Source organism: Loa loa, assembly GCF_000183805.2.
Source record: "Loa loa unplaced genomic scaffold supercont3.10, whole genome shotgun sequence".
NCBI classification, from domain to species: Eukaryota; Metazoa; Nematoda; class Chromadorea; order Rhabditida; family Onchocercidae; genus Loa; species Loa loa.
Window position 1 is genome coordinate 290,785 of NW_018108190.1, and position 25,873 is coordinate 316,657.

At 33.1% G+C, this 25,873-nt stretch overlaps 6 protein-coding genes across 6 annotated transcripts; 1 reads left to right on the forward strand and 5 right to left on the reverse strand.

Moving 5' to 3' along the window:
• Window positions 1-2,387: 2,387 nt before the first annotated feature.
• Window positions 2,388-11,672, reverse strand: LOAG_03599 (hypothetical protein; the record flags this gene model as incomplete). Its single annotated transcript, XM_020446368.1, has 20 exons — window positions 2,388-2,586; window positions 2,806-2,984; window positions 3,688-3,814; window positions 4,103-4,272; window positions 4,438-4,643; window positions 4,921-5,102; window positions 5,226-5,372; window positions 6,245-6,393; window positions 6,708-6,866; window positions 7,059-7,205; window positions 7,615-7,758; window positions 8,022-8,130; window positions 8,661-8,795; window positions 9,095-9,207; window positions 9,419-9,593; window positions 10,043-10,179; window positions 10,466-10,573; window positions 10,898-11,002; window positions 11,260-11,403; window positions 11,643-11,672. 20 exons carry the CDS (start codon window positions 11,670-11,672, stop codon window positions 2,388-2,390), a joined length of 2,865 nt encoding a protein of 954 aa, XP_020303279.1.
• Window positions 11,673-13,789: 2,117 nt separating this feature from the next.
• On the forward strand, window positions 13,790-14,230 carry LOAG_03600 (hypothetical protein; the record flags this gene model as incomplete). Its single annotated transcript, XM_003139137.1, has 2 exons — window positions 13,790-13,871; window positions 13,983-14,230. 2 exons carry the CDS (start codon window positions 13,790-13,792, stop codon window positions 14,228-14,230), a joined length of 330 nt encoding a protein of 109 aa, XP_003139185.1.
• Window positions 14,231-14,545: 315 nt separating this feature from the next.
• LOAG_03601 (hypothetical protein) lies at window positions 14,546-15,141 on the reverse strand (the record flags this gene model as incomplete). The annotated part of the gene is made up of 3 exons (XM_003139138.1): window positions 14,546-14,691; window positions 14,884-14,937; window positions 15,069-15,141. 3 exons carry the CDS (start codon window positions 15,139-15,141, stop codon window positions 14,546-14,548), a joined length of 273 nt encoding a protein of 90 aa, XP_003139186.1.
• A 1,131-nt stretch (window positions 15,142-16,272) lies between these two features.
• Window positions 16,273-18,227, reverse strand: LOAG_03602 (hypothetical protein; the record flags this gene model as incomplete). The annotated part of the gene is made up of 7 exons (XM_003139139.1): window positions 16,273-16,349; window positions 16,481-16,579; window positions 16,882-16,914; window positions 17,020-17,112; window positions 17,361-17,459; window positions 17,978-18,085; window positions 18,161-18,227. 7 exons carry the CDS (start codon window positions 18,225-18,227, stop codon window positions 16,273-16,275), a joined length of 576 nt encoding a protein of 191 aa, XP_003139187.1.
• Window positions 18,228-19,087: 860 nt separating this feature from the next.
• On the reverse strand, window positions 19,088-23,673 carry LOAG_16616 (hypothetical protein; the record flags this gene model as incomplete). Its single annotated transcript, XM_003139140.2, has 10 exons — window positions 19,088-19,151; window positions 19,504-19,589; window positions 20,011-20,180; window positions 20,384-20,579; window positions 20,885-21,046; window positions 21,498-21,678; window positions 21,973-22,084; window positions 22,212-22,294; window positions 22,671-22,898; window positions 23,459-23,673. 10 exons carry the CDS (start codon window positions 23,671-23,673, stop codon window positions 19,088-19,090), a joined length of 1,497 nt encoding a protein of 498 aa, XP_003139188.2.
• A 281-nt stretch (window positions 23,674-23,954) lies between these two features.
• On the reverse strand, window positions 23,955-25,821 carry LOAG_16617 (hypothetical protein; the record flags this gene model as incomplete). The annotated part of the gene is made up of 5 exons (XM_020449269.1): window positions 23,955-24,290; window positions 24,580-24,696; window positions 24,838-24,963; window positions 25,245-25,344; window positions 25,649-25,821. 5 exons carry the CDS (start codon window positions 25,819-25,821, stop codon window positions 23,955-23,957), a joined length of 852 nt encoding a protein of 283 aa, XP_020307235.1.
• Between the last annotated feature and the right edge of the window lie 52 nt (window positions 25,822-25,873).

Here is a 25,873-nt window from a genome sequence, read left to right on the forward strand (position 1 = left end):
TATCTCAAGGATTGAAGATATAAAGAATGAACGTCAAGTGGAGAAGTAATTCGTAAGATTAAACAACACATTAAACTGCGCAATCTTAACCCTTCATTCAATTCATTATTTTTTCAGCGATGGTTTTTTTAGCTCCTTATTGTTGACAAACAAAAAGCAGAAAAAAAAAACCTTTTCAGCGGAAAATCGACTAAGGTACTATGAAGGGTGAAATGAAAACTTCTCGAATTGCTCATTCGTCATCAAACAACAGTTGGCAACATTTATAATCGATTTTGTTCCAGCTTCTTCAACAAAATTTATTTTGTACAGAAGTGATCAACGCGCGTAGGCTTAATTTTTAAAGAAAAGCTTTATTTGAACACAATATAACTAGGTTAGTGGCACGAAATCAACAAAGATAAAGGAAAACTTAAGTAATAAAATTAAGGTAAAGATAAAAATTTTAAAGTTTCTATTAGCATTTAAATATTTCTCCTATTTATACCATCCGAACAGATTCAATTAAGTTAGTTCAAGGATATTTACGAATCCGTTCAACCAAAACACAAGGAAAAAGTAAATGAAGTGAAGAAATCAGAACAGGTTGGAGAAGCAAGAAAACCTGAACGATATTGACTTATTTGGATAAAATCTAGTTAGCTTTTGAAAATGATGACCTTAACAAATAACCACTTTAAGGAATCTTTTTAAAAAAAAGAAACGACAAGTTTCCGACATGATTTTGACGCAGTTATAAACATTAAGTTTAACCACTAAACTCACAGTACCAATGATATGCAACAATATTGCAAGATATTGGCCAATCTGTACGATCTCCAATCGAGGGGTAATAACAAATTGATAGATCAATCATTGGTACTGTCTTCTGGTCATCTTACTGCAGATAATGTACAGCCGCATTGTAATCCTTGCATAGCCATTTCAAAAGGCTATTTTTATTTTGATAATACATTTTCGTTTCTCTTCAACAGAAAATACGGATGCGATATTGGATAACCAAAAACTAAGCTTGAAAACTCCACTATAACTTTGGAATTTTAAAATGAGAATCCATTGCATGTCTGTTTGCAGCAGAACTAATCAATAATAAAAGAGATTCTTCCGCTATGAGAATGATACAACTTGTACAGTTGTCCTGATAACAATGGAAATTCTCATCCACTTCATTTCGTTTATTAGGTTATATTAGTACACCTCCCTCAACAAGTATTTCGATACATTGGCGCGAACAAATAAATCAATGAATTTTAAAGATTTTACGTATTCACATCAACGATTAAACGAACAACTGTGTTTATATGAGCAGTAAAACTTCCAAAGTCCAAGCGGGAACTTCTGGTCATTTGATAAGCTTCTGACAGCAACATCATCAAATAAAGTATTTTGCTTACATAAATACCAGACTGTTCGGCCAATCAACGTGATTTGACTTCACAAGCACTGTCTAACCATTTTAAATAGTAAAAATATGAATTCCTAATAACCTATCATCCCAAACACAAAAATGTTCTACTGACGAGTATTTGATCTAAATTTAATGATCACTACACCAGGTTATTACCAGTGAAAACTGCACATAAAATAAACCCCTATACCAATAATTCCTAAGGTTGCGTTAAAAAATAACTTGAGTGAAACGCAGAAACAATAAGTTTTAAAGCACTTATATCAATACGTAACAAATATAGAAACGAGGCGGAGAAAACAAAGTTATCGTTTAGCAGAAACTTAAACAATATTTCTTGATTAACCCGATTAATGGAGAAGCCACAGTGTAAATGTAAAGCACAATGATCTGAACAGTTTCCAATTAAACAAAATTAAAACTGGAATTTAATAATGGAGAAATGGCACCAAAAGCCACAAAGAAATAAAAGTGAAAATTATAAAAAACGAATGGTGATAACACCAAAATTTATGTAATCGTATGATTATATGAATCGAATGACATAATAAATAAAGGTGTATCGAATATTATGTTATTTTCAAGAGACTAATTATGCAATTAAGGATACCAGTGAACAGGTAAGGGGAAGGCATGAATAAACGGAAAACAACAAAGTGAGCGGAACAACATAATGAAAACATAACAAAAATAGAAAACTAACAAAATACAATATTATATATAGAAAGCTGAAAAAGCTTTAAGCTATCAATTGCCATTTTCTCACGAGATAAAAAAAAAGCTTAACGAACTGCTAACATGAGGAACTGTTCTGAAATAAGAACAACATCAACAAACTCTATGGTTTTCTCTTCAAAACTAAGCCATAATAAATTTATAAAATATTATCTCTTTAATCTGGAAAGTGATATTTTCTTAGTGAAAAAAAAACACTTCTCAAAAGCCAGATGGAAAATAGTATTTCGACTGGCAGTTGAAGCTACGTATAAGACCCGTTTGAATCTACCGAACTTCGACAGGTATGAAAACTACCACTTCCATGACTTCGAAGCGAGAGAAGAGAATGTGCCCGCCTACATAAATCATCTCTCATAATCTTTTCCAGTTCAACCGGTGTTTGCTCGTTTTTAAACTGTCCTGGTTGGAAGATCAGCTCGTTCTGAGTAGCGTCTACCTGGCTGAAAATATTTAAGTAAAATGAAATAATTCATCAGAAAACAATTGCTCAGATGCGGCTGCAAACAACTTGCCACCTTTTCCCGTCATTGAACGAGCTGTAAACAGCGAAAGCATTTCCCATAAAATAATGCCTGTAACTGTGGTCAGCAGAAAAACTTGCGTTGCAGAAATTGCGTTAAAACGCACTGCTTCACTGAAATAAATAAAGAACGATATACCTTCTTTCTGTATTATTTTGATTGTTCTCTAAGCCATTCCGAGCGCTGACTGATGAAGTGATATCTGAAATCCGAGCCTGTCGCGCAAGGAAACGCTGTCGTTGAAGCTGGATGAAAATATTCGCTGGAATATCGGGTATCAAATAAGCAACTACAGCTTTGACCATTGCCACTAAATGCTTAAAAAATATATTCATTAATAATTTCGATTTAATCAGTTCGAACTCAGTCCGTCTAGAATATGCATCAAAAACTAAAAACCATGTCAATTTCATATCAGGAAATGTTAAAAAAGATGACTGCTGAAGTGTGCAAAGTTGAAAAATAAATCGCTCTCTCAAACAAAGGAGTTAACGTTACAAAGAAAAAAGGAATGAAGACTGGAGAAGGTTCGAAATTTAATTCGTTTCGAAACTTTCCTCAAAGTAATTAATAACGCCCATTTACAAATCTTGTTCCCTTCTACACATCATTCCTTCAACAATATCGCCATCTTTCAGTTATTTCATTACCCTAATTATGCCGTTATTCGAGGGAATTCCATAAATAGTCCGATAAAGCTGCTACTCCTAATTCCCTTGTCAAATGTCAAAAAAATGCTTGTACCAAAAACGCATTCACTTACATTTTTAAAGAACAATGACACTTAAAACAAAAATGAAAGGAATTCTTTCTTGAAACATGGAGAATGAAACATTAGTGTTATTACTATCAATTTTTGCTATATCACAGAATAAAAATCACTGATGCCAACAACTATCTTATAGTTTTTACTTGAAAGTCATTCTGTTCCGAATTATGTGTTATGAATTAAGCATTACTTCGCCCAAATCAAAATAAATTATTATAACTATGCAATTTTGTTGCATGAAATGAACTTGCCTCAAAAATGAGAATAAATGCCAAGCGAAAAGTAAAAACAATCCACCATTGCATTGTGAAACCATAGTCATCATCACAATTTGCATACAAAGCAATAGTACAAGGTGGGTTTCTGTAGTCACGGAACCTGATGAATTATAAAGTTTCATAGTTTCCAGTGCAAAATACATGATAGGACTAGTAAAGTGGATAAAATGTTATTTCCTTGTTTATGCCACATACCCGTCAAGACTACCCGAGTTATTCACCAACGATTCTTGTACTATCAAAGGGTCTCCAGAAACTTCGTAAGCAAGAAATATGCTAGCCTTACTTTATTTATGACTGTCCAAAAGTACTAAATAAGCTCATATCTTTTAAAATGAATAGAAAGCTTGAGTAAAAAGGAATGTTACCTTAATTTTTATAAACTAACCTACAAATAGTAACGTTATCATTCTTGAATTCGCTCCATTTCACAACAATTCCAGATGAATCATAAAAGGAGAGCGAGTTGTTCACGTATCCATACAATTCATCATGCATATACACAAATCGATAAACAAAACGGGGTATGAAATCGCTTGTAAATGCTATGATACAAGCCTTCAAAGATGAGATTGTACTACGTAGTAAAAAGAACGTGCAGCTGTTTAATCAGTTCGTATACTGTTTTATTTAAATGTTTCAATGCAGACTTCAGCTGTCTAACGTTTTTTCTACAATACCTCTTAGATTTTTGGTCGAGATGGAAATAAAAATGAAATATACATTAACAAGGACCGCTGCTCTGCTAATCATGCTTAAAATAGGCAACCAAATGCCAATATCACGTGCTCGCTCCGGCACAGGTCGTCGAGTGGCAACTACGTATTTGTATGCATCAACCCGAATTTCAAAGATATTATTCACCAAAGCGAAAAGTGGCGCTAGTGGAAATGCTGACACAAAAAGAGTCACAAAGCCAAATTGTATCACTGAAAAAGGATTTCCTTTTCGCGAGAAAAAAACATCCAGAAAATATGCCAATTACTTTTATCATGAATAACTCTATGGAAGACTTATTTTTTCTCATATCAACAGGAATCGCAAAGAGTTAGCTAAGTTTGTCCATGAATCAAGCATTGGAGGGTTAGATAAACTAAGTGCAGCTGAGTAATTACAGTGCATTCCATTCGCAGAGTCCATTTTCTTTCTAAAGGAAAGCATATTATAACATATGGAAATTATGTTGACTTATAATTAAAAACCGACCCATTTCCAAATATTCATCAAATAAGAACTGCTCATATGTTGGATTGAGTACATAATCTTGTTCCCATCTAGCTATTCCATCCTTACCACTCAAACCATCTATCAATTCATGCTTTGTCCTTTCGTCTCGTTGCTTTTTAGTTTCCAGTAGTCGCAGCGAACGTAACCAAGTCATAAATACTCTGGAAACAGGCTGACTTTCAAAATTAAGAATGAAAAACGTTTGGTACGAAACAAGACTTTCATTTGTAACTGATTTAGAGAGTCTTATAAAGTTGTAGTAGAATCCAAAAAATATTGCTTACGGCCATGCAAATTCCACAAAGCCATTCCAGAACTGTTTACCGCACATGATTATTGCCAATTGTATTACAAGCTCAACCATACAACCGGCTGGATCGCATTCTTCTGGCCGAAGACCGAAATAATGTCGTCCAGGTACGCTCGACAAACTAAAAAGGTCCACTCATAAAGCGGCTTATATTAATAACATATTCTTAATTCCTTGGTGTTACACTACATATCAATATGGGTATCAAGAGAATGTGATTAACCTGGTATTAATCGATGAGAAAATGAAGGAAAAAATGCTTGCTACTTTTGCTACCGACGACCACAGTTAAAGTATGTCTGCTGACTAATTTATAGTGCTAGAAGATTAAGATGCATGATAGCTTTAGCGCCGAAATATAACACCTTAGATAAAGCAAGAAATGTATTGAAAAATCATCCAATTATGAAAACGAAGCTAAACTTTCAACGCCAACGTGCTACTATCTATACGCTGGTGAAGTCTTGAAAACAATGAACCAGAAACCGAGATTATCAAAAAAACAACACAAAATAAGGTGAAGTGTCTGTCGTAATAGATTGAATGACAAGCTTCTAAATGATCTCAAAACAGTGCAAATGCGGAAAAAAATCTACTTAAAAATCAAAAGTGAGGTAATCTGTCCGTTTAGAACACGATGTTAAATCAGATTATGAGCAGTGTGGATAAACTGAAAATGCGTCCGTGGTATAAACAGCTGCTTAATATGTCGTTACCGCCAGGACTACCTAATCTCGTGATGAAAGCGATGTAGAGGAGATGTGTAGGCTAGAAAATTAATCTAAAAAATATCAAGAAAAAATTATTTTTAATCACGACATACTTCAACCAAAAAAAAAATCACAACGCATTCGTTACATGTAAATAAAAAGATAAACAAACCGTTACGAAACAAAAAATATACAAGATAATAGCATCGCATCACACAACAGACTAATAGTACTGATGCATTCTTGATTTGGTTATGTAGTTATTTAACATTTCAAAACATACTTGCCCTTTACGAAAGCAATGTAAAAGATAGACGAGTAGTAGTTGATAAACTGGAACAAATAAACTTTAAATGTGTAACTGTTGTCAAATTCAAGTTGCGTCCTTGGACATTCCCAATCTGTTAATTTCAGCGCCAGATATGAATAGAACTAGAAGCAAATAGAATCTCAGGTACAAAACACAACAAGCGCAAAACATAATTAGCTTCATTTCTCTCTAATTTCAATGACTTTTAAGGGTTCTTCTCTCCTTAAAGCGTTATTTCCCTTGAGGTAGTTTCGCACCTTAGAAAAATAGTTCAGGAATGCTATTGAAAATTTGAAATTGATGTCTTTCTCCCAATATTTGCTTAGTTTAAATCAAAAGTTCTGAAAAAAAACATTGTATGCGTTGATAGAAAAGAACCACAAAAAGCAGATTACTTTCCACGATCTTGGATAAATCAACAAAATATTCAACATACATAGCTCATTGCTAAAATGATAGCTAAATTCAATGTGGCAGCAGTAGTGAATGTGAGAAGATTTGCATATGGTTTCATTTTATCCACCCGATAAAGAACTTGAGAAAATACGATTCGATAAATTACAATGCCAATAACAAATGCTATTACGAGAAAAAGCTGAAAAAAAAGGTGGCCCAGGTATTCTTCAAAGGAATTGAAAAAAGAATAAGAAACGTTGCATCACCCTTCTCATTTTAATAAAAATAAAAACTTCAACAAAAAATTCCTGTCACATTTTAACACTTCCTTAAAATGAAAATGTAAGACGAAACAAATTAAGCAGATTATTAAAACTATTAAGAAACTTACGAAGAACAGAACAGTTGCGCCGGATCCAATTAAATGCAGAAATCGATAAGTAAATGTTAAATAAGGCTCCAACTGCTGTGTAACCGGATTAATTCGCATTGTTTTCGCTTTTTTAACGCGCAACTGGTATTCAGGTCTGATTGTTTCCTGAATTCAATAATTCAGTATCCAAATAAAGTAACAGTTTGAAAAATGTCTTTAGAAAGGATAGGACTTATGGCACTTGTAAACATAGTGAACTGATAAGAGAGATCAGTGCACTCAATCAGCGATTCTTATAAAGATAAATAAAGAAAACAGGAATGAGATTTAATGCGTCAGATACAACAAAGAAGAAAAAAGCTGATTCAAACAAAAAAAGATTTTGTTGAAATATAACATTTAGTGGAACGATTATAGTGACGATGTCTAATACTGGTAATTAAATTTGAACTGCAGAAATATTTACTAGTTTGTAGGAGTGTTTAAGCCAAAAGTCTACTAAGAATCCCAATCTGCAATTTTGCCACTAATGTAAATATTCACTATAACTTTCAAAAAAAGACATGTACAGAACCTCGTCAACTTCAAAATCAAGCAAGCCCCATTTCCAGGCTACTTCAGCGTGATATCTCTTCCATCCTTCCAGAAACAATGTTGCAAATATACTCATCATGGCAGCAAATATAACGGTTGACGTATTATCAAACACATATGACAGCTGCAACTCAATTACAAATTACAAATAGATAAAAATGTATAAATCGAAAAGACTTTTGCCATCACTGAGTAACACCTTATAAATACAGTAAAATGTAAGCACGAAACAATAAAAAACAAACGTATAAATAATGCACACTTCCAAACAGTATAAAGAGAAATTAAAAGAAATAGCGATGAATGTTTTGTTTGGCTTCAGCAACTTGCTTCGGAAAACCTTTTGAATTTCTTTTCTTAGAACAATCACATGGATAGAGACAATACCTTTGAATATATACAACTGGAATTAAGTCGAGTGTAATCACAATACTTGTCACATGTTGGGCATAATATCACTTCAGCACCAATTCCATCGCTACCACAAATGTCATTACTGAAAAGCAAAAATATAGTTCCAGAATCTAAGGAATTTTAAATTCTCAAATCCAAATTTATAATTCAACCAAGGTGCAAAAAGTTTTTAAATGATTCAAAAAATGCTCTAAAATTAACCATATTCAAAAATACAGAAATTCCAGTCATGTTGGCACTTAACTTTATACATAACAAATGTTTTTCTGTTCCTTATTGCATGTGCTTATCATCTTTTCACTTTCCAGTAAGTCTTCAAATCTGTTTCTTAATACCATCGAATCAACTTCCCTACCAACTAGAATTACAGCGACTTCGTTTTTTTGACATCGAAATTAACTTCCAACTAATTATAAAAAATAAGAAGGACTGAAAATTCTACTGAATGAATAAGAAAGACCTCAAAAAGTATTTATTCCCGCGCTATCTCCTGAAGAAAATAATTTCGGAAATTTGGTGAAAAAGATCAACGTTTATGTGTGAAACAAGCTAATACGGAGGAAAAAAAAACGAATAAAAATAAGCATTTATTTATAGAGAAATGAAAGTGACCTTGGTACATCCTCTGAAATTGTTGATATTCCATAAACAAAACATAAAACGCCGATAATAGAAGCAAGTACTAAAATTTTCGTGTAGTAACCTAACCAGGCAAAATACCATCCAATTTTTGAGCCAAAATATTTCCTACAAACAAACTAACAGATTTTCCTGCTGTCAAAATTCTCAGAACTGATCCCAAAATCATGATATTTCAAACTCTGCAGTGGTAATCTTTTTACCATTAAATCTCATTTCAAATGTCGTATACAAAATTCGTCCTAATGGCAGTAGTAACAAGGACGAATTCCACTTAAAACCGATTTCGATTTATAAAATGCAAATCTGTGCCGCTGAATCAAAACAGAAGAAGTAATGCATATAAGCTCAGTCTTTAACCGTTACGGAAATCAGGAAATGAAATGGAAGAAAGAATACTGACACACTTTATTAAGGAAAGTGGCTGGTACTTGTAAATGTTTGCAATACGAGCCCAGTTCCAGTACAAAAATTCACGATCGGTATTTCTGTCAGCATTATACTCATTCCAACCACAGTCCTATGAAAAATTAAAGAAGTGACGAAATTAACATATGAAGCAAACGTTGAATCATCAATAAAAGATAAGGAATAAAAAATACCAACCATCCAGTCATTTCCATTAAGATGATAAGTAAGAAAAGTTTGCAACAGATCTAATTAAAAAGACTACGCAGTCCTGAATATCCAAAATCTTATAAAAATATCTCAATCTAATATATCCATGTTACCTCATGTAGCGGAAAAGCTGACGTATATGTGCCATTCTTGATCAGACGTTGTATGCCAACACGATATTCTTCAGCTTCATCTGTATCATACTTAGTTCGAATCAACAAATCATATACTAACCGACTTCGTTCCGAATTATCAAAGAATGTATCTGGATTTTCGTGACCAACATAACTGTAAAACAAGTCCTACAGTTCATACATTTGGTAAAAAGGTCGTAATTACATACAAAAAATAGAATACAAAAACGACGATATTATCGCCCTTTATTACTGAATCACATATTTATATACCACATTTATATATCATAGATATAGGGTATGTAAATATGTGTGTTTCATATATCTTATATTCATGTGATATATAATATATAAGGTATATATCATATACCATATATGATGTATATTATATATTACATATATTCATATATCACACATCACAGATATACATATCAAATAATTATATATCAACAATCACAATCACATATTTCGTACAGCCATTTTAACCTTATTTTTGATTCTCTTATGTCAATAACTAATTTGGTATGAATGCAACTAGCTAATTAGGCTTTCATTAATGCAAATTTAATATTACAGATTTTAAATAATAAATAAAAAGCATACCATTCCAAATGAGCAGCCACAAAAGGGACTGTAAAATAATTTGGTTCTTTTAATCGTTCATTTGTCTTCTCATCAAATGTAAAAAAACGAAATCTTTTCATAAATTTGTCCAATATCCCTTCCAAGACAGTTCGTTCCTGAAATAAAGAAACGAACATTTTGCAGCGTTCATTGTAAGTGAGCCTTTTATGGACACAAAGGAATTCCTTATATATTTTGTCATAAATCTGGTTTTTTCATATTGCTTATGTAGATGTGGACTGGTTTACGAAGAAAGTATATTCAAAAGTTTCATGATATTACTCATTTCTGTAGCTTTAAGTTACAAGAAAACACTTCTAAAACCATACTTCTTCAAATAAAGATTAGATCCCAATCTAAACCAACATAATGTTAATTTTAGTATAACGAAAATAAACTAACTTTCACATCGCTTTGCAGTACTGGCATTTTTAAACCGAGACTTTCAGCTTGTTTCATTAGCAGGAAAAACGGTGCATGAACCAATACAAAGTGAGTCCTTTTGCAGTACTAAAAATCACATATTAGCAACCGCTTAATTTATAGGAATCGTTTTTTTACAGATATTGTACTTGCTTATCTAACACCGCGAAAATTCCTCTTTGGATAAAAATTTCCCAGTAAATGAAGCTTAACATTTCTCACATAATTGTGAAAATGTAGCCCCACTTCCAATCTCATACTAAGCAATGAAAATTTCAACCAAGAAAAATGATATGAAATCCTTTCAAAGAGTAAGAGGTAAATGTCCGGAATTTCAGAATAAAGAATCCAACCATTCCTTTATCTGATCACTGCGACTTCAAGTTAAAAATTATATTATGGAAACCACACCTTCCCTTCAACATGCTCTAATTCAAATCCGAGCTTCTTTAAATTTGCTTCGTATTGCAGGCGCTTATTCGCTTTCTTCTCCTCTCGCGATCTTGCATAAGCGCTCTACAACAGTAAACCATATGAGATGGTTTTTAAAGATGATTTTTGAAAAAAAGTTCTCATTATCTTGACCAAAACACATATTAATGTCGGTTTAACGTGTAAGTGTAAGTGATAGCATGCCTGCCGATCTATGCGGCAAATTGCAAGTCTGAAAATATATCAGTGAGTTAAACGATTAAACAAATCTCACCTAGGAAAATAAAACAAAAACTGAGTACAAAATCAATAAATATGATCCATTTCAAAGCAACACCTACATCTTCCACATCGTTTACACTGCTGGATTCTTCCTCATCATCATTACATTCGTAAGTTAGAACATAATCAATTTTCCTTTTACCATCTTTAAAATATGTGGTTTGGAAGCTGTTTCGCTGAGGTCTTGTAATTTCACAATTCCTCTGAAAATGGAGATTCACAGAAAAGTATTCTGATGATTTACTTATCAGATATTTTGTCCAATAGGAGCCAAACAATATCTACTTTGTCTACCCCACAATTGTTCCCTTTCCATAACTGATGTATGAAGATGCCGTTGAACTATACTATCTCACATGTGTAGATCCGCAAATTCCCTAAATTCTTTATTCATTGAAGAAACATCTCATGTTTCACAGACCATGAAAAGCAAAACCTTTACCTGGCTTTCCTTTAGCTCAGTGATACTCATTATCAGTGATTCACATTCAAAACAATCGCTACGTTTCAAGTAATGCCTTCGATTACTGCCAAGCGATGTTCCTATTAAATGAACTTTAATTTACACAGCTAATAATCTGAATAAATAATGTGCTGCGGCACTTATTTTATGCATCTGATACAATGGCAGGAACGTGATCAGTATCACTTACTTGAAAAATAAATTATGTGTGAAAATACGCTAATACCATTAAAAAAATAAGCAAAAGGAAAAAATAACAGACCATTAATGAAGCAAAATGTGCGGGAGCTTGGGAATACCAAAATGCTAACAAAACAAAAAGAAAAAAAAAGAAAATGAAAGCAATGGAAAAACGAGATTTTCAACAGATATCTAACATACTTCCCAAAATTTCAAGTTCTTATTCATAATAACAGCAAAGAACATTGCTTGCAGTGTCATATTTTTGCTGTGGTAAAATGCTTATTTGTGAATAACAGCAAAAATATCCTTACTTAAATTCTTAGGATTAAGTTTTGATGAATAAAGAAAATTAAAAATCACATTTGTTTCTCTTTTATTTGACAAATATATTTCACGTAAGAACTGCATTAATCCACTTATCCACAATTCAATGTAGCAAACATATGCAAAAATTATAACACCATTATCTTTCAACCAATACGCTATTTTGTTTTATCGATATTTGATAACTCAGCTATTACTTGATGATGAAAAGATAATGCAAAAATAGTTCCAAAACACCTCACTTTTTGGCTATTTTGGTTGTTGATAAATGGAACAGTGCAGTTTTATATGAATTTAAGGAGTTATTTTTAAGTAAGCATTACTTTAACGTGATGCAAAGGAAAGTGTAAAAACAAAAATATAAAAATGAAAATTTAATATGCTCATGTTCAAAAAGAAATGTATCAGAAATATAATTAGGACAGGAAGGAGAACTAGATGATACAGAAAAACTACAATAGTAACAACACAATTTTAATAAAAGGCAAAGAAGCTCAAATAAAGAAAGAAAAATAAACTATTTAAACCGTAAGGCTGTCTTAGATGATACATCCCAGCTGATTTTTAGACAATGCATGCAGAAAAATGGCTTATGAAAAATTCATTTTCGATGCGAATAAATCATTCTTTTCATGATGACTCAATTTTGGTAAGGGTACAGATTACAAAAAAAAAGACTTAAAGCATTTGTATGAGTATTCGCTTTACAGAAGCATACCTCTGCTTCTATTCAAGTAACTCTTTCAGTCATTTCTAACCTTTCGTTTACTCTTTTTATAGCAGACCAACTTCTGTTTTGATGAATTAATCACAACCCCGTTTCACAACCACATATTCTCCTTGTTCTCTGTTAAAAAGTCCATAACTCGTAAGCAGATAAATGTATCTTTATTAAAAAAGTGCTAATAATCACAAAACAATCAACAATGGAACCATTCGATTTATCATTAATCTAATAAATCATCTATCTCCACCTTTAAAATAACAGCTAACAGATACTTTTCATCTATGACATGCAAGCACAATCTGCTTTTGAAATATACAACTGGAAAGTATAAGTGATTTGATTCCCTATCAAATACCTGATTCCATGACGGCTTTTGTTGAAGATGTTATGCTGTCGTATGGGTCTCATCCATCATGGTTCATGCCTGCAACAAAATTGAATATAAGCAAAGATTAAACAAAAGATTAAAAAAGTGTAAAGCATTCGCCAAAGATTTCCTCTTAGATAAAAAAACAACTGATTGGGCTTAACTATATGATAACAGATATGGCATCACATCCGAAGTGGACAGCTCGAAATAGCTGGAATAAAGCAGGCAAAATGCAATGATTTAATTCGGCAAAGTAAGTGAAAGAAGTCATTCAGGCTAAGAATTAATAATGAAATTATATGAATGGATAACCAAACAAGAGTCTAAACGGAGCCAATGCGGAGCTTCATTTACCCTATAAACAGTGAACATGAATAACAGAAATAAAGTATACGAATTATGTGAGTGAGTGAATCAATTACTCTATTCTATTTCGTCCCAGTTTATTCTATTCTAACTGTATTCTTTCCTTTCTTGCTTCCTTTACCAGTATTTTGATTGTATTTAATAAATCAGCAAGTGATGCCAAGAAAATCACAATTTACAATAAATGAGTCGCCCTGCATGTTGCATTTATATCTATTACTATTCTGTACAGTGGGAGGTAATTCTCCCACTCATACCATATACTTCCTCCCATTCATCTCACTCCGTGTTCCCGTCTTCTGCCATATGAATTTGACGTAAGTTGTGCAAATGCATGAGCTTAATGTAGCAACTTCTCATCCTGCATACCTCGATGCATCTCGACACACCATCAGAAATATGGTACCTGTCATCCAGCACCGATATCACTACCCCCCTTCCCACCAAAAATACGTCACACACCGTAATTTGCGCGAACAAAACCACAAGTTAGGAGAGTGGTCGGTTGGTGAGGAGTCATTGTGCAAACTGGACGATTCAAAACGTGCTCGAAGTGCGTTGATGACGGAAGTGAGTGCTAAATGGCGTATTGGGTAACATTGTGGGAGTGGTACGTTGACGCAACATTTTTAATAGTGATTTGAGGAGTGGTTCAAAGAAACGTAAGTTTAATTTTTTATTTAATCATTTTGGATGCGGAGAGAGAGATGCTCGGCTTTCAGATTGATTCGAAAGTGGCTGAAAGTAGTGGTCATTAAGTGATGATAAGGGTTTTTTACAGGATAATGATTCTTTGTAATGGTCATTTGAAGAAGTGTGAAATATCGAAGTGCTCATTGATAATGTTGCAGTGTGTAGCTGCTCCTATAATCCTTTTGGTTTGGGAATAAAGGTATGTATGACGGATAAAGATCAACCGGAATTCGAAGAAACATCCTGATCACTTGCAAATGAACTTCCCAGTGCTGTATTACATTTTGTCGAAGCTCCTGATACCATCCATGAATCATTTTTCGCTGCAACAATCATCGCCGGCAATACTTCACGCATTCCCTGTCCTTATTTATCGTCTTGTCACTTCACAGACTGTGTTTTGATGAATTGGTGGAACGGAATTTTAAATTTCAAATCTGTCCCAAAATTTCAAAATGGATTCTTGATTTCATTAATTGTGGGCTTAGAGAATGCTTTCATTTGTTTTCGAGAATTTTCGGGAGAATAAATCAGAGCTCAGATTACGCAGACAGTACCTGTGTTCAGTTCCTGATCTTCAAGATATTCAAGAACAGAATTCTCATTGACACCTGAAGCACGCAAAAAGTAAATAAATGGTTTAAACAGTTGACAACTCTCACAACGGCATTACGTTCTTAGTCTTCCTTCTGCCTTGAAGAAAAGTGACTAATTGCGCAGAATAAACAAAGATAGGCCATACTGTACGAGTCAAACTTGCTGTTATCCGCGAATGCAAGCAACTGTTCCATATTATCAGGATACTGGGCCGGCATTACGGCTTTCTCTACAGGAATCAGAACTTGAATCGTGTTCAATATATACGCATAAAGTGAATTTAAGAGATGATAATTAAAGAATGAATTTAAGAGATGAAAAGTGAATTTAGAGAGATGCCACTAATTCCAGCTGTTATGCAATCAAAGGAATGCTGAAAGCGGTGATTTACCATTATTAGCTATCGAAAGTAGCTCTAATCCACCATCGATCGTTTCGTTTCCTTCAACTTACTCCATTACTTGATGAAATTATCAAAGCAGTGATAGATGTTTGCAAAAAAGAAAGAAATTGTTATTCATTCAATCAATTCTTGAAATTTTGAGGGGATTTAGCAGATGAATTAAAATTTTAAAAAGTGAGAAGAGTAGGTTGAATATTGGAAAGGCTTACTTTGTTGAATTAATTCCAGAGAATCTTTAAAGTACACGGGACGAAGTTTCGGTGGACGTCCTAAATTTGAAATTATTTTGAATTCAGTTAATCAGCATCATTTTTATAGTAACGGAACTTATCTTACGCGTATAAATATCGCTCGAAATAGTGTTATGCGTATCAATGCTGGAGATGTCATCTGCACTCCACGATATTTCTTGTCCTGTAGAATATATAATCTCTTTCATTTTCTGGAAAGCATTCTAGTTTGCTTCATATTTCGTTTTCTAAGATATAGGGCTAATATAATAATTGTATGACAGTGTTACCTGAGTAAGCATCATTGAAAGCGACAGTCTAAAATATGAATTGACTCAAGCTACTTAAATAATTCTTAACATTACTCATTGATTACGCAAAATTAAGTGCCCAGAAAGTTATTATCATTTCTTCAGATTCTGTTTCTGACTTTATTATTGGACAATGAGATATCAAAACATTAAAAATTATTTCAAGGCTGATGAAACGAATGGATTTGGCGCATGACTTGTTTCACTGTCAATATCACTGACACATTTGGTGCTTTTTAAAAACTGCTCCCAACATTACTGATTTTCACACTAATTTCTTTCACGTCTTTAGATTGGTTTTCTGAATTCTTAGAAATAACATTCATGCCCTTATTGCAAGTTTAAAATTTCTTCCTTCCCTTTTCTCCTTTTATAAAAATGAATGCTTTAGATTTTAATGAAATTCTAAAGTAATGTTGTCCATCTGATTGCTAAAATAATCTCACCTGTGCTTAGCTCCTCATCGAGAGTTTCTGGATCGCCTGTGATACCAATACTTTTTAAATCATATTGTAACTTTCAATTTCATATCTTTTCATTTTATCTCTTCATAACATAAAAAATATTTTCGTAGGTAAAAACAGCAAATTGATTATAATTCTGAAATAATTACTTGATTTCGTAATTTTGGATTGGCTGTCATATTCAATTTCAATAACTGCTTCAGATTTCGGTTCTGTATAATCAGAATAGATTAAATGCGTTTCACGACCTGAAATAATACCTTTGCAGTATTCATATATATATTATCTTTAGATTATTGCTTTTCTAATACAATAATTCATTTTGGATCGATGTAAATCCCAATAGGAGTTTGGTCTTGGTCTTGTCTATTGAAGGTAACATCTTTTTATGCTCATTACCAATAGATGACTAATTCAATTTTTAAAAATATATATCAAATTATTGTATTTATATGATTGCAACTGTTTTACGCTAATACGTACAGTAATATCTGACAAGTACTTAATAAAAATTCTGCGAAATGCAAAAGGCAAAATAAGTAGGCCATACCTTCATCTCGGATTTTCCAAAATGCCGGATTCCCTAAAGATAGACTAGAACTGCATTTTTGGCATAAATTTAGCTTAAAGATCCAGTAGATGAAAAGTGAATAAACTTTTGTAAGATCGACATGACAGAAATACCCACCAAAAATAGAGCACCATGGACGTCCATCATATTCAACATCTGTCTCTGACGGAGGCTCATCATATTCGGAATAAATTAAACGAACTTCACGGCCTAAAAAGAAAGTTCGGTCCTTTTTGGAAATTAATGCAATTTTTTATGATTTCTTATATATTTTGTAATTTTTATTCTAAATCAGTCTCTTTGCCAAAGCATTTTTTAATTTATTAATTCAGTGCAAGGTGTAATCATGAATTAGTGAAGCTATGCATGTTAAACAGGTCCTATACCGACTTCTTGAGATAGATTTGCAATACATTCCGGTTTATGCCGGAGCAATTCATATAATATGTTAGACAAACCGTCAGTTTTGTTATTACGAAATAATTGGCTCATTTCAACACTCGTCTCAGAGGATGGCTCATCGTAATCGGAATAAACGAGACATACTTCCCTACCACCTTAAATATTGCTGATTACAAATAAGTTCCTCCTATTCAAATAAATGTTTCCTAAGCAAACAAGTATTTTATACGCAAATAAGTAGTACTTCCTATGGTTGTCTGGCTGCTGGTAACCAAGTATTAAATATATGGATAAGCCAGTCATCGGATTTGTCCTAAATCCGATTTCGAGATCACCTTTCGATAACCCAGGTCTTGGTATCTCAATATTTGTTTCCTTGTTTTTGTGACATGTTAACCATTGTTATTACTATTTTTAGAGCTTTGTAAATTATTGAGCAATTTTTTTGTACCACTTTCCTTTTCCTTTTTCTATAAGTGTCATAGTAAATAATTGTCCGAAGAATTAAGATGTTAATTAAAGAATTCATTACACTGTGGTGAGCAATAATCATTGGTCCCATGTGGCGCATGATTATAATAGAAATTAATTCCATCAGCTGCTATAAATCATTACACATATATGAAAAAATGTGAAGAACGTAACGTATTAGAACGATAAATTCCACACTCACTCGATTTTGAACTTTGCCACCAATATTGCTTGGCTCCTTCGATTACCTCAACATCGATTTCAGATGGAGCACAATCATATTCGGAATATACCAGGTGGACGCCTCGACCTGGAAATTTTTTTAAACTATGCTTTCCAAAAAACTGACTTCTCTCAGAAAGCAAGAGACTACTGTTATGTGTACCGTGACCGTCATCATGGTCATCCACACGTTCTTGACCTTCATCATTCACCAGTAATGGCGAGTGCATAATACCAGGATTGTAAAACAACCGTCTAGGATATATACAAAAGCGCGCAATAGCAGAAGTGAGGATGACTCATACACTTTATAGTTTCTTGTAAAGTTTCCGGAAGTTTGAGTTGCAGGTCCGGAAGACAATTCATATAAGATTTGATGGAAACGAATGCATTTGAGGTGCACAAAAGTGAGGTAATTCATCAAAGGATGGGCGCTCTCACAATTATTATAATGATTGTTATTTTTGCCATTTTCCATTTCTTTTGCTATTACAGAAATCAGGTTATCTTTCATTCGGGGAACCGATAGCTCTATTAGGGATTTGTTGGGATGATATAAAGGATAACGATAAAGGTGTAGAATAGTTTCAAATATGAAAGGAAAGAAGAAAAAACAGAATACCACTGGTTATATTAAAATGAGTATGAAAAAGTTATTTTCAAGTCAAAGTCATTTTTAGAAGAGGGCATCTGGAAGTATTCAAGAAAGTGCGACATTGTCAGGATGGTTCCTCTTTTGAAGGCAGCACTGCAACTGTAGAGGTCGACCTCTCATCAATTCTGAATTAGAAATGGAAAAGAAATAATAAACAGGACTGAAAATGACGATCACGCTTGCTGGTCCTTCAGTTATTCAGTTCAATTTTAGAATTTTATTCGAAGCAAACTTTTTATCGGACTGCATTTACCTGTATTAACACCTTGCATAACTCAAAATACTTAACTCCAACAATGATACGAGGAGGTTCCGTTTATATTGGACCAACTTAAGGTTATCAAATATTTCGACATAATGCATGTATGAAAGTTAACAATATGCAAAAGTATTGATGAAAAAAAAAGGTGTTATGAAGAGGATGATGAAAAACTTTCAGAAAATCGATTCAAAAGTACTGAAGCCCATATTCTTATTCGTTGGCGATTGAGCTTGACTGCTGAAAATTCACTTTTCAGATGACTTGAAATATATTAATGAATCGAAGCATATCATGGAAAAACTAATTTAAGCGATCAAATTTTGGATACTGAGACTAATTTTAGGTCAAATTAATTATTTACCCATTGATCTAAATTGTGGTAAATGCGAAGGTAGTCGTACTAATGACGGAGCACTTGTCTAAGCTCTAGCTCTCATTTTTCCTAATGGTTCAACGTTTAGATGGAAATTAGTTGATTTATTACCTTAATGGACAAATTCTTTTGCAACAGCACAGTACTCCATCGAGTATCTTTGCATGAAAATATGTGATATGATGTATACCACTACACATATATGATCTAACATACCACAACTTTACGTATTTACAATAATTTAGCACCGCTAATTCAGGCTTTTGTTCCACTAGGCTTGGTATTTCATCAATACATCCACGCTTAAAAAGTTTTGATTTTGACATTAAGTTCAACAGATGGAAGGAGGAGGTTTTCAGCATCTGAAGACGAATCTGAAGATGTTTGGAAATACTAGAGATAATAAAACAAGTTTGGTTTAATTAGTTAATTTAAAGATAATGAAGTAAAGACAAAATGTTAATAGCTTCCGTTCTTTTTTTTTAAAAAAAGGTACCGCGAATTTCTAACTTAGCTTCGTTAGCTTTTGGTAAAAGATAACTGCTCCAAATTGTTAATTGCAATTTATGAAATTACTTTCAAAATTTGACTTATGTAAATAGGGCTTACAATATTTGCAAAGCCACAGAGTTTAAATTTTTAATTACCATCATTTTTGTTCACATTAACTTACCCGTTCATTTGTGAATAAGCTTAGTTTTCATTTATAAAATCTAAGCTTACTTGCCTTTCACCGCCGAAAGAATGAAAATCGAAGCATCCCAAATTCGTTTTACAGTTTATTCGCTGTAAATCATCTGTAATAAAACATTTCGAGTAACCAGACGGTTCTCTATTACCTGCATAGTGGTGTAACGCAAATGGCAACAAATGTTCAATCAAATTTTCGAAACCTGAAAAAGAGAAGTTTTGATCTTAAAACTATTGAAATGCCTTTAAGTTTACAGTTCCTGTGATTTTCGCTTGAATAGCTCTCACGGCAACAAGCCGCTAAAAAAACTTACATCTAATGACTTTCCAAGTTTTTTAAAAAGAATCAAACTGAAGTTTTGGTAGAAATGGGACCTAGTGTAAAACGAAATGAATATTGGCTGACCATTACATGATTTAGTTGAATTTGATTGACATCGTTGTACAAATACATTAGTTTGACGCCGTCCAAGCTTCATAAAACGTCTCGAATCTTGACCCTTAGTGACTGTTTTTGCTGGACGTAATGCGTGTATACCAAACGAAACGCTTTCGCGGCTAATTCTGACAAAAGTAACACAAATCGGAGTACTATTTGTCACCTAAAAGTGAAAGGATTTCGCTTTCTTATGTTGGATTCTGATAGAAATGAAATGAAAAATAGGGTAAGACATCCAAAAAATTTTAAATTTTTATCGCTGTAAAATCATACTTAGGTATTTCTGAAGGTAAAAGCAGGTCAATAATAATCAGTGATTGATGATAATTAATGACAGTGAATATACAGTGGAAGAAGTTTATCTCATCGAGAAGTTTCTTCTCAAGTTTCTGGGATTTAGTAAAATTTGACTAAGACTTTCAACTTGCTTAAGGGATTCCACACTATAACGGAACAATGACTTCTTACCACTCTTCTGATTGAAACACCAGTAAAACTAATAGTCCGGGTAACTGAATATAATTCAATTGTTGATGGCCCACTTTCATCATACGCCTCGTAGCAAGTTGGCCTTACAAGAGTATCTTTGTATTGTTCGAAATAATTGGCCATATTTTCATCACAAGTTTCCTGCAGGATAACTGGGAAATAAATTGAAAATAGAGAGGAATAAAGTCAAATTTCTTTGGAGTGAATAAAAATGGATCTAACTGTCTTAGAATATCCCCTTTTTTTAAAATAGACAAAATCCTTTGCTCTAGTAACTTAATTAATGTTGGGAAGTGATAAGCAATTGCATAGTTCCGAAATGTCGGATATATTTCCGTTAACTCCAAGCGTCCGAAAAGAGATCACGGATTTCTGAATATGTTTAAAATGAGTTGACATCTCGACTAACTGGTAGATAAAGCAAAAACGATTCCGACTTGTCACAGAAATGTTCTTGGTATTAAAACACAATATCCTCGATTTTTTTAGACATTTCTTAATTCAAAAGTTGTCAGTTTAGAAGTTTTACAGAAGACTTCATTAAAATTTAAATAACTTTTCCTCCTGATAAGTGAGAATTTGGATTTCATACAGTTTCGCTTTCTTTCAACAGGTAACTGAAAAATAAATCCATCAATAGACTGAGATATGTCATGCGCTGTCTACATTCACATTTGAAAAATTGATAAGTGATAGGCTGATGTATATAATCCTTTCGATGACAATTTTGTGGTCGTAGTGGGAACACATTCAATATTTCACAAACCAAATGTCTATAAGAAAGAAGCTTTAAATGCATAAGGAAAAAAATTTCATTAGTAATCTCCATTGGTCAAAATTTCGAAAAGTCATGTTAAAAATCATTTCGAACTTAGTAGTGGACTTAACATGACAGTGAGTCTTTTGAAGCATCATGCAGTGCGCCATATTAGGCATGCAGTCGTGTTGCAGTAAACAGCAAACAGTTAGTTAAGGTTGGTGATTCACATTCCGAAAAATTTTTTTCCACCCACACTTTCAGAAGAATGGTAACCTTCATGTGGAGCTATTTCAAAAATTAAACTTACTGGTCAGAGAATTCCTTACGTGCCACCCGGTAAATCATTTCTTGCTGATACGAAACTCCAGGAACCATGAGGATTTCTTGCTCGAAATGGAAATCAAATGATCGCCAACATACTGCAAAGACAAAATGCGTTTATATCGAAGATGACCTTTCGTGGAAACTTTACCACTTATTCGAACTCTGGAAGTTTAGCAATGACTGGTCTTCATGAAGCCTCTTTTTGTAAGTTATTGAACTTACTTTTTGATAAATCGTCCTTAGTGCTTTTCATAAAAACTTGCGTCAAATATGCTATAGCCTTGATGTGACATTGAAATGCAACACTAAAACTGATTCTTAATGTAACTTTTAAGATTTTTATTTCAATGAAATCACACAGTCGTTGTTTAAATCTCCTATTAAAACCATTAGTATTGAAAAAAAAATTAAGATTTCGCTAAAGGTCAAAATCTGCTATAACTTCCAATATGCTTAGGAATTTAGGACTAGAACTAGTTATAATTTGAATTTTGCCTTTTACTGATCAAATGTATTTAAAAAAGAAGACTGAAATTGTTACAAATTCATTTTTTAAATATTTCTGCAAACAAACATTAAATATGTTTAACTATGTTGTAAAGACTTCAGATTTAAAATTCCAAATTTACTTCCAAATAGTTTTCAAAAAGACACGAAATAACAAAATCAAAGTAATCTAACTTCTGCAAATCCTCTGGTTTTAGACTAATTTGATATTTGCTTTTGAAAAGATTGCCATTGCCCCAGTGATTACACAAATTTCCACGATTACAACAGCACTGATATTTTGCTTGAACATGTGATACATATAACAAATCATTGAGACATCCCGGTCCGACTAGCTGACAAAAAATGCTTTCAATTGAATTACATCTGCCTTTTATATCTGCATTTGCATCCAAATATATGCTAAAATGTTTTGAACTGTCACTTGTTTGCTCTCAATTATAATTGATGTGTAATATAAAGAAAAGTTTGATTAAAATTCTCAAATGAATTCCTGTATAGGAATTATTTGCCACAAAGTGGTCGTGACGACAAGGGATGAACATTTTAAATTTAAACTATTGTTAATTAACTTTACCTTGTCTTAAGCATATAAGATGAATTGTTTTATTTATCAAAAACTAATTCAAAATCTATCTGCCATACATTTCAGTCTTCTAAATGTCGTCTGTTTCACAAAAACTGATATCAGTTTTCAATGTCTGATGAAACACAAACTTCAAGCAAGCCAGATCACTTTTGTACAAAATGAGACAGATGAATCAATCACGTTTGAGGTTTAGGATGAATCGATCTGATCAGTGACCTGATTAAAAATTTTTCATACAACCTTTTCACAGACATTTCTGGTAACGTTTACCACAATGGCAAGGGATTGACTCTATTGACTGATGATAACATCAGAATGACTATAAGATTAATAGAAAGGAGAAAAATAAGGTAGCGCAAACTGTAATTCTTACCTTTTTGTTTGGCCTTGCTTGAATTCGATCCAAAAATCAGCGATACAATACTGAGTAGGGATTGGTAGGTCGTTTCGTTTCAGTTTGTCCAGTTCCGTAGAAGCACTAATACCTCGACTGCTGTACACCATGAACCGACCAACAGCACAGTGCCAAAGTGGGACATTACGAATGGTCGAAATTTCTTTTTGGTCAGCTTGGAAAATAAATGGCATTTAATGATAACCCCTAAGATTTCCTAGCTAAAATCGGATGACGTTGTGCAGAATTTAACGATTTTACACACTGTAATCAAAATTTTGTTCATTGCAGTATGCCATCTTCTATTACAGTTTGAAAATGACCACTGCGACAGCATTGAAGAGACAAAGAAGACACACCCACTCATAAAATCATAAAAACATATTCATTAATTAAAATTTTGTTCAATCGATAGTAAATCCTGTTGACGTAGATGAAATAATTACTGTGAACAAATGGGTATTTGGTCTCACTATCAATAGAGCTTACCAAACGTCGTGGGTTTACTGTAGATGAAATCCCGATACGTCCAAGAGCTTGTTGGCGTATCATATCTATTTATACGCAATTCATTAGCTACAAGAGAATTGCGAACTTCGATATTCGCTTCCCATATCTTACGATTCATTTTCACGTTGCTCATCGATTTATTGGATATTGTATATGCACAAAGTTCGGGTATTTCATAACAGCAACAGAGGACGAAGTATTCCCGTATCGATGCGTACCGGATGCATTCACCATCCGGAATTTGCGAAACACTATATGGTGCACAAAAATGACCTCGAAGTGCCAAGGCTACTAGTGAATTCTGAAAGTTTTTATGAAAGGTTTCGGAAAATGGGACTACATTTGGAAAACATTTAAAATTAAAAAAAACATCAGTACGTGAAGAAAACAGAAAGATGCAAATTTCTTTTCTTGTTTACAATGCATTGTTTTTGTAAAATTGAAATATGAAATTTTGTAAAAAGAAATCGATATGTTTTATCCTTTGACCTAGACCAGTTGGGATCATGGGATTTGTAGAAAACGAAAGGAAGACTTTCCTACATCATCTCCATTTGGTTGCTTTATTCCCGCTACGTCACCAAACATACATTTTCACGTTCCGATGACTGCTTCATCAAGTCGATCATGTTCCAGTGCATTGCGCCAAAATGTACCTTCGCTGGAGTATTTACGTCAAGCATAAACATGCATGACAAGTCACTCATCTAAACATTAAATCTCTCTTAGAATCCCAAAAACAATTGCAAATCAGTTTAGTCACCCAAAGACTATTTGGCAGTTATGAATTTCTAATTTCAACTTTTTCTTTTTTCAAAATTATTTAGAAAATCCGAAGATCAGTTTACTTCTTTTTCACCATCAACATTAATGCAGTAACCGGAATCCTTCTGCAATATTCCTGTTGAGTCCTTGAAACGACGCCTGTAGAATTCCGTAGCAAGATCTTCGATTATTTCTTCATCTGTTTTATTCTACAGTATTCAAAACTGTTGCAGACAAGATTACGCATGTTGAGGAAAAAATGGTTGGAAGAAAGAACAATCATGTAACAAAAGTCATCTCCACATAAACATATCCACGTACTCATACCAGGTGAACACATCTACGTAGTTATATCCACGTGAACCAGTCACAATATCCACGTGAACATATCCACGTAGTCATATCCACGTGAACCAGTCACAGGGGAAATTCACAAGGACATGAGAAATGATTGGACTTGTGATTTATTTGGCGTTTGTTGTATATTTACCTCATAATGTTCGCATGATCTGCAACAGTAATATATAACTTCGACAAGAATTTTTTGCCGTTCTTCAATTTTAATTTCATTTTCATTCACTTTCAAATCGCTAAAATAATTTAATATGTAACTCTTGTAACCCTTTGAACACTTTTCATTTTATGAAATTCAATTATTGGCGTTGTTTTAATCAATATTTGACTTTTTTTTCTAAATATTTTAACTGTTTTGTTTTGAATTTTAATTTGTTTAAAGATTTAAAGTACCCTTTAATTGTTAGGACCAGTTCATTATTAAGTATTTTCGAATAATTGGAATTTACATTGTGTTTCATCACTTCTTCAAGAGAAATACAGGTGCAAAAGAATTTTGTTAGATCCGAATTTAGAAGAAAAGTTTAAAAAGATACTAACACGTAGGAAGTATCAGTAGTAACATTCATAAATGAGAAACCATAAATTCCGAAAGCAGTTCTACTGCATCTCAGATATATATTATGTTCCAGTAAAGGCGACATGCCGTTTTGGTAAAAATGAAATTTCGTTGCCGCTACCAAATCAATTGCCCACCAACAAAATGGCTTCATAATCTTTAAAAAAAAATTAAAAATTAAAAAAAAATTAAAAAAAAAATTAAAA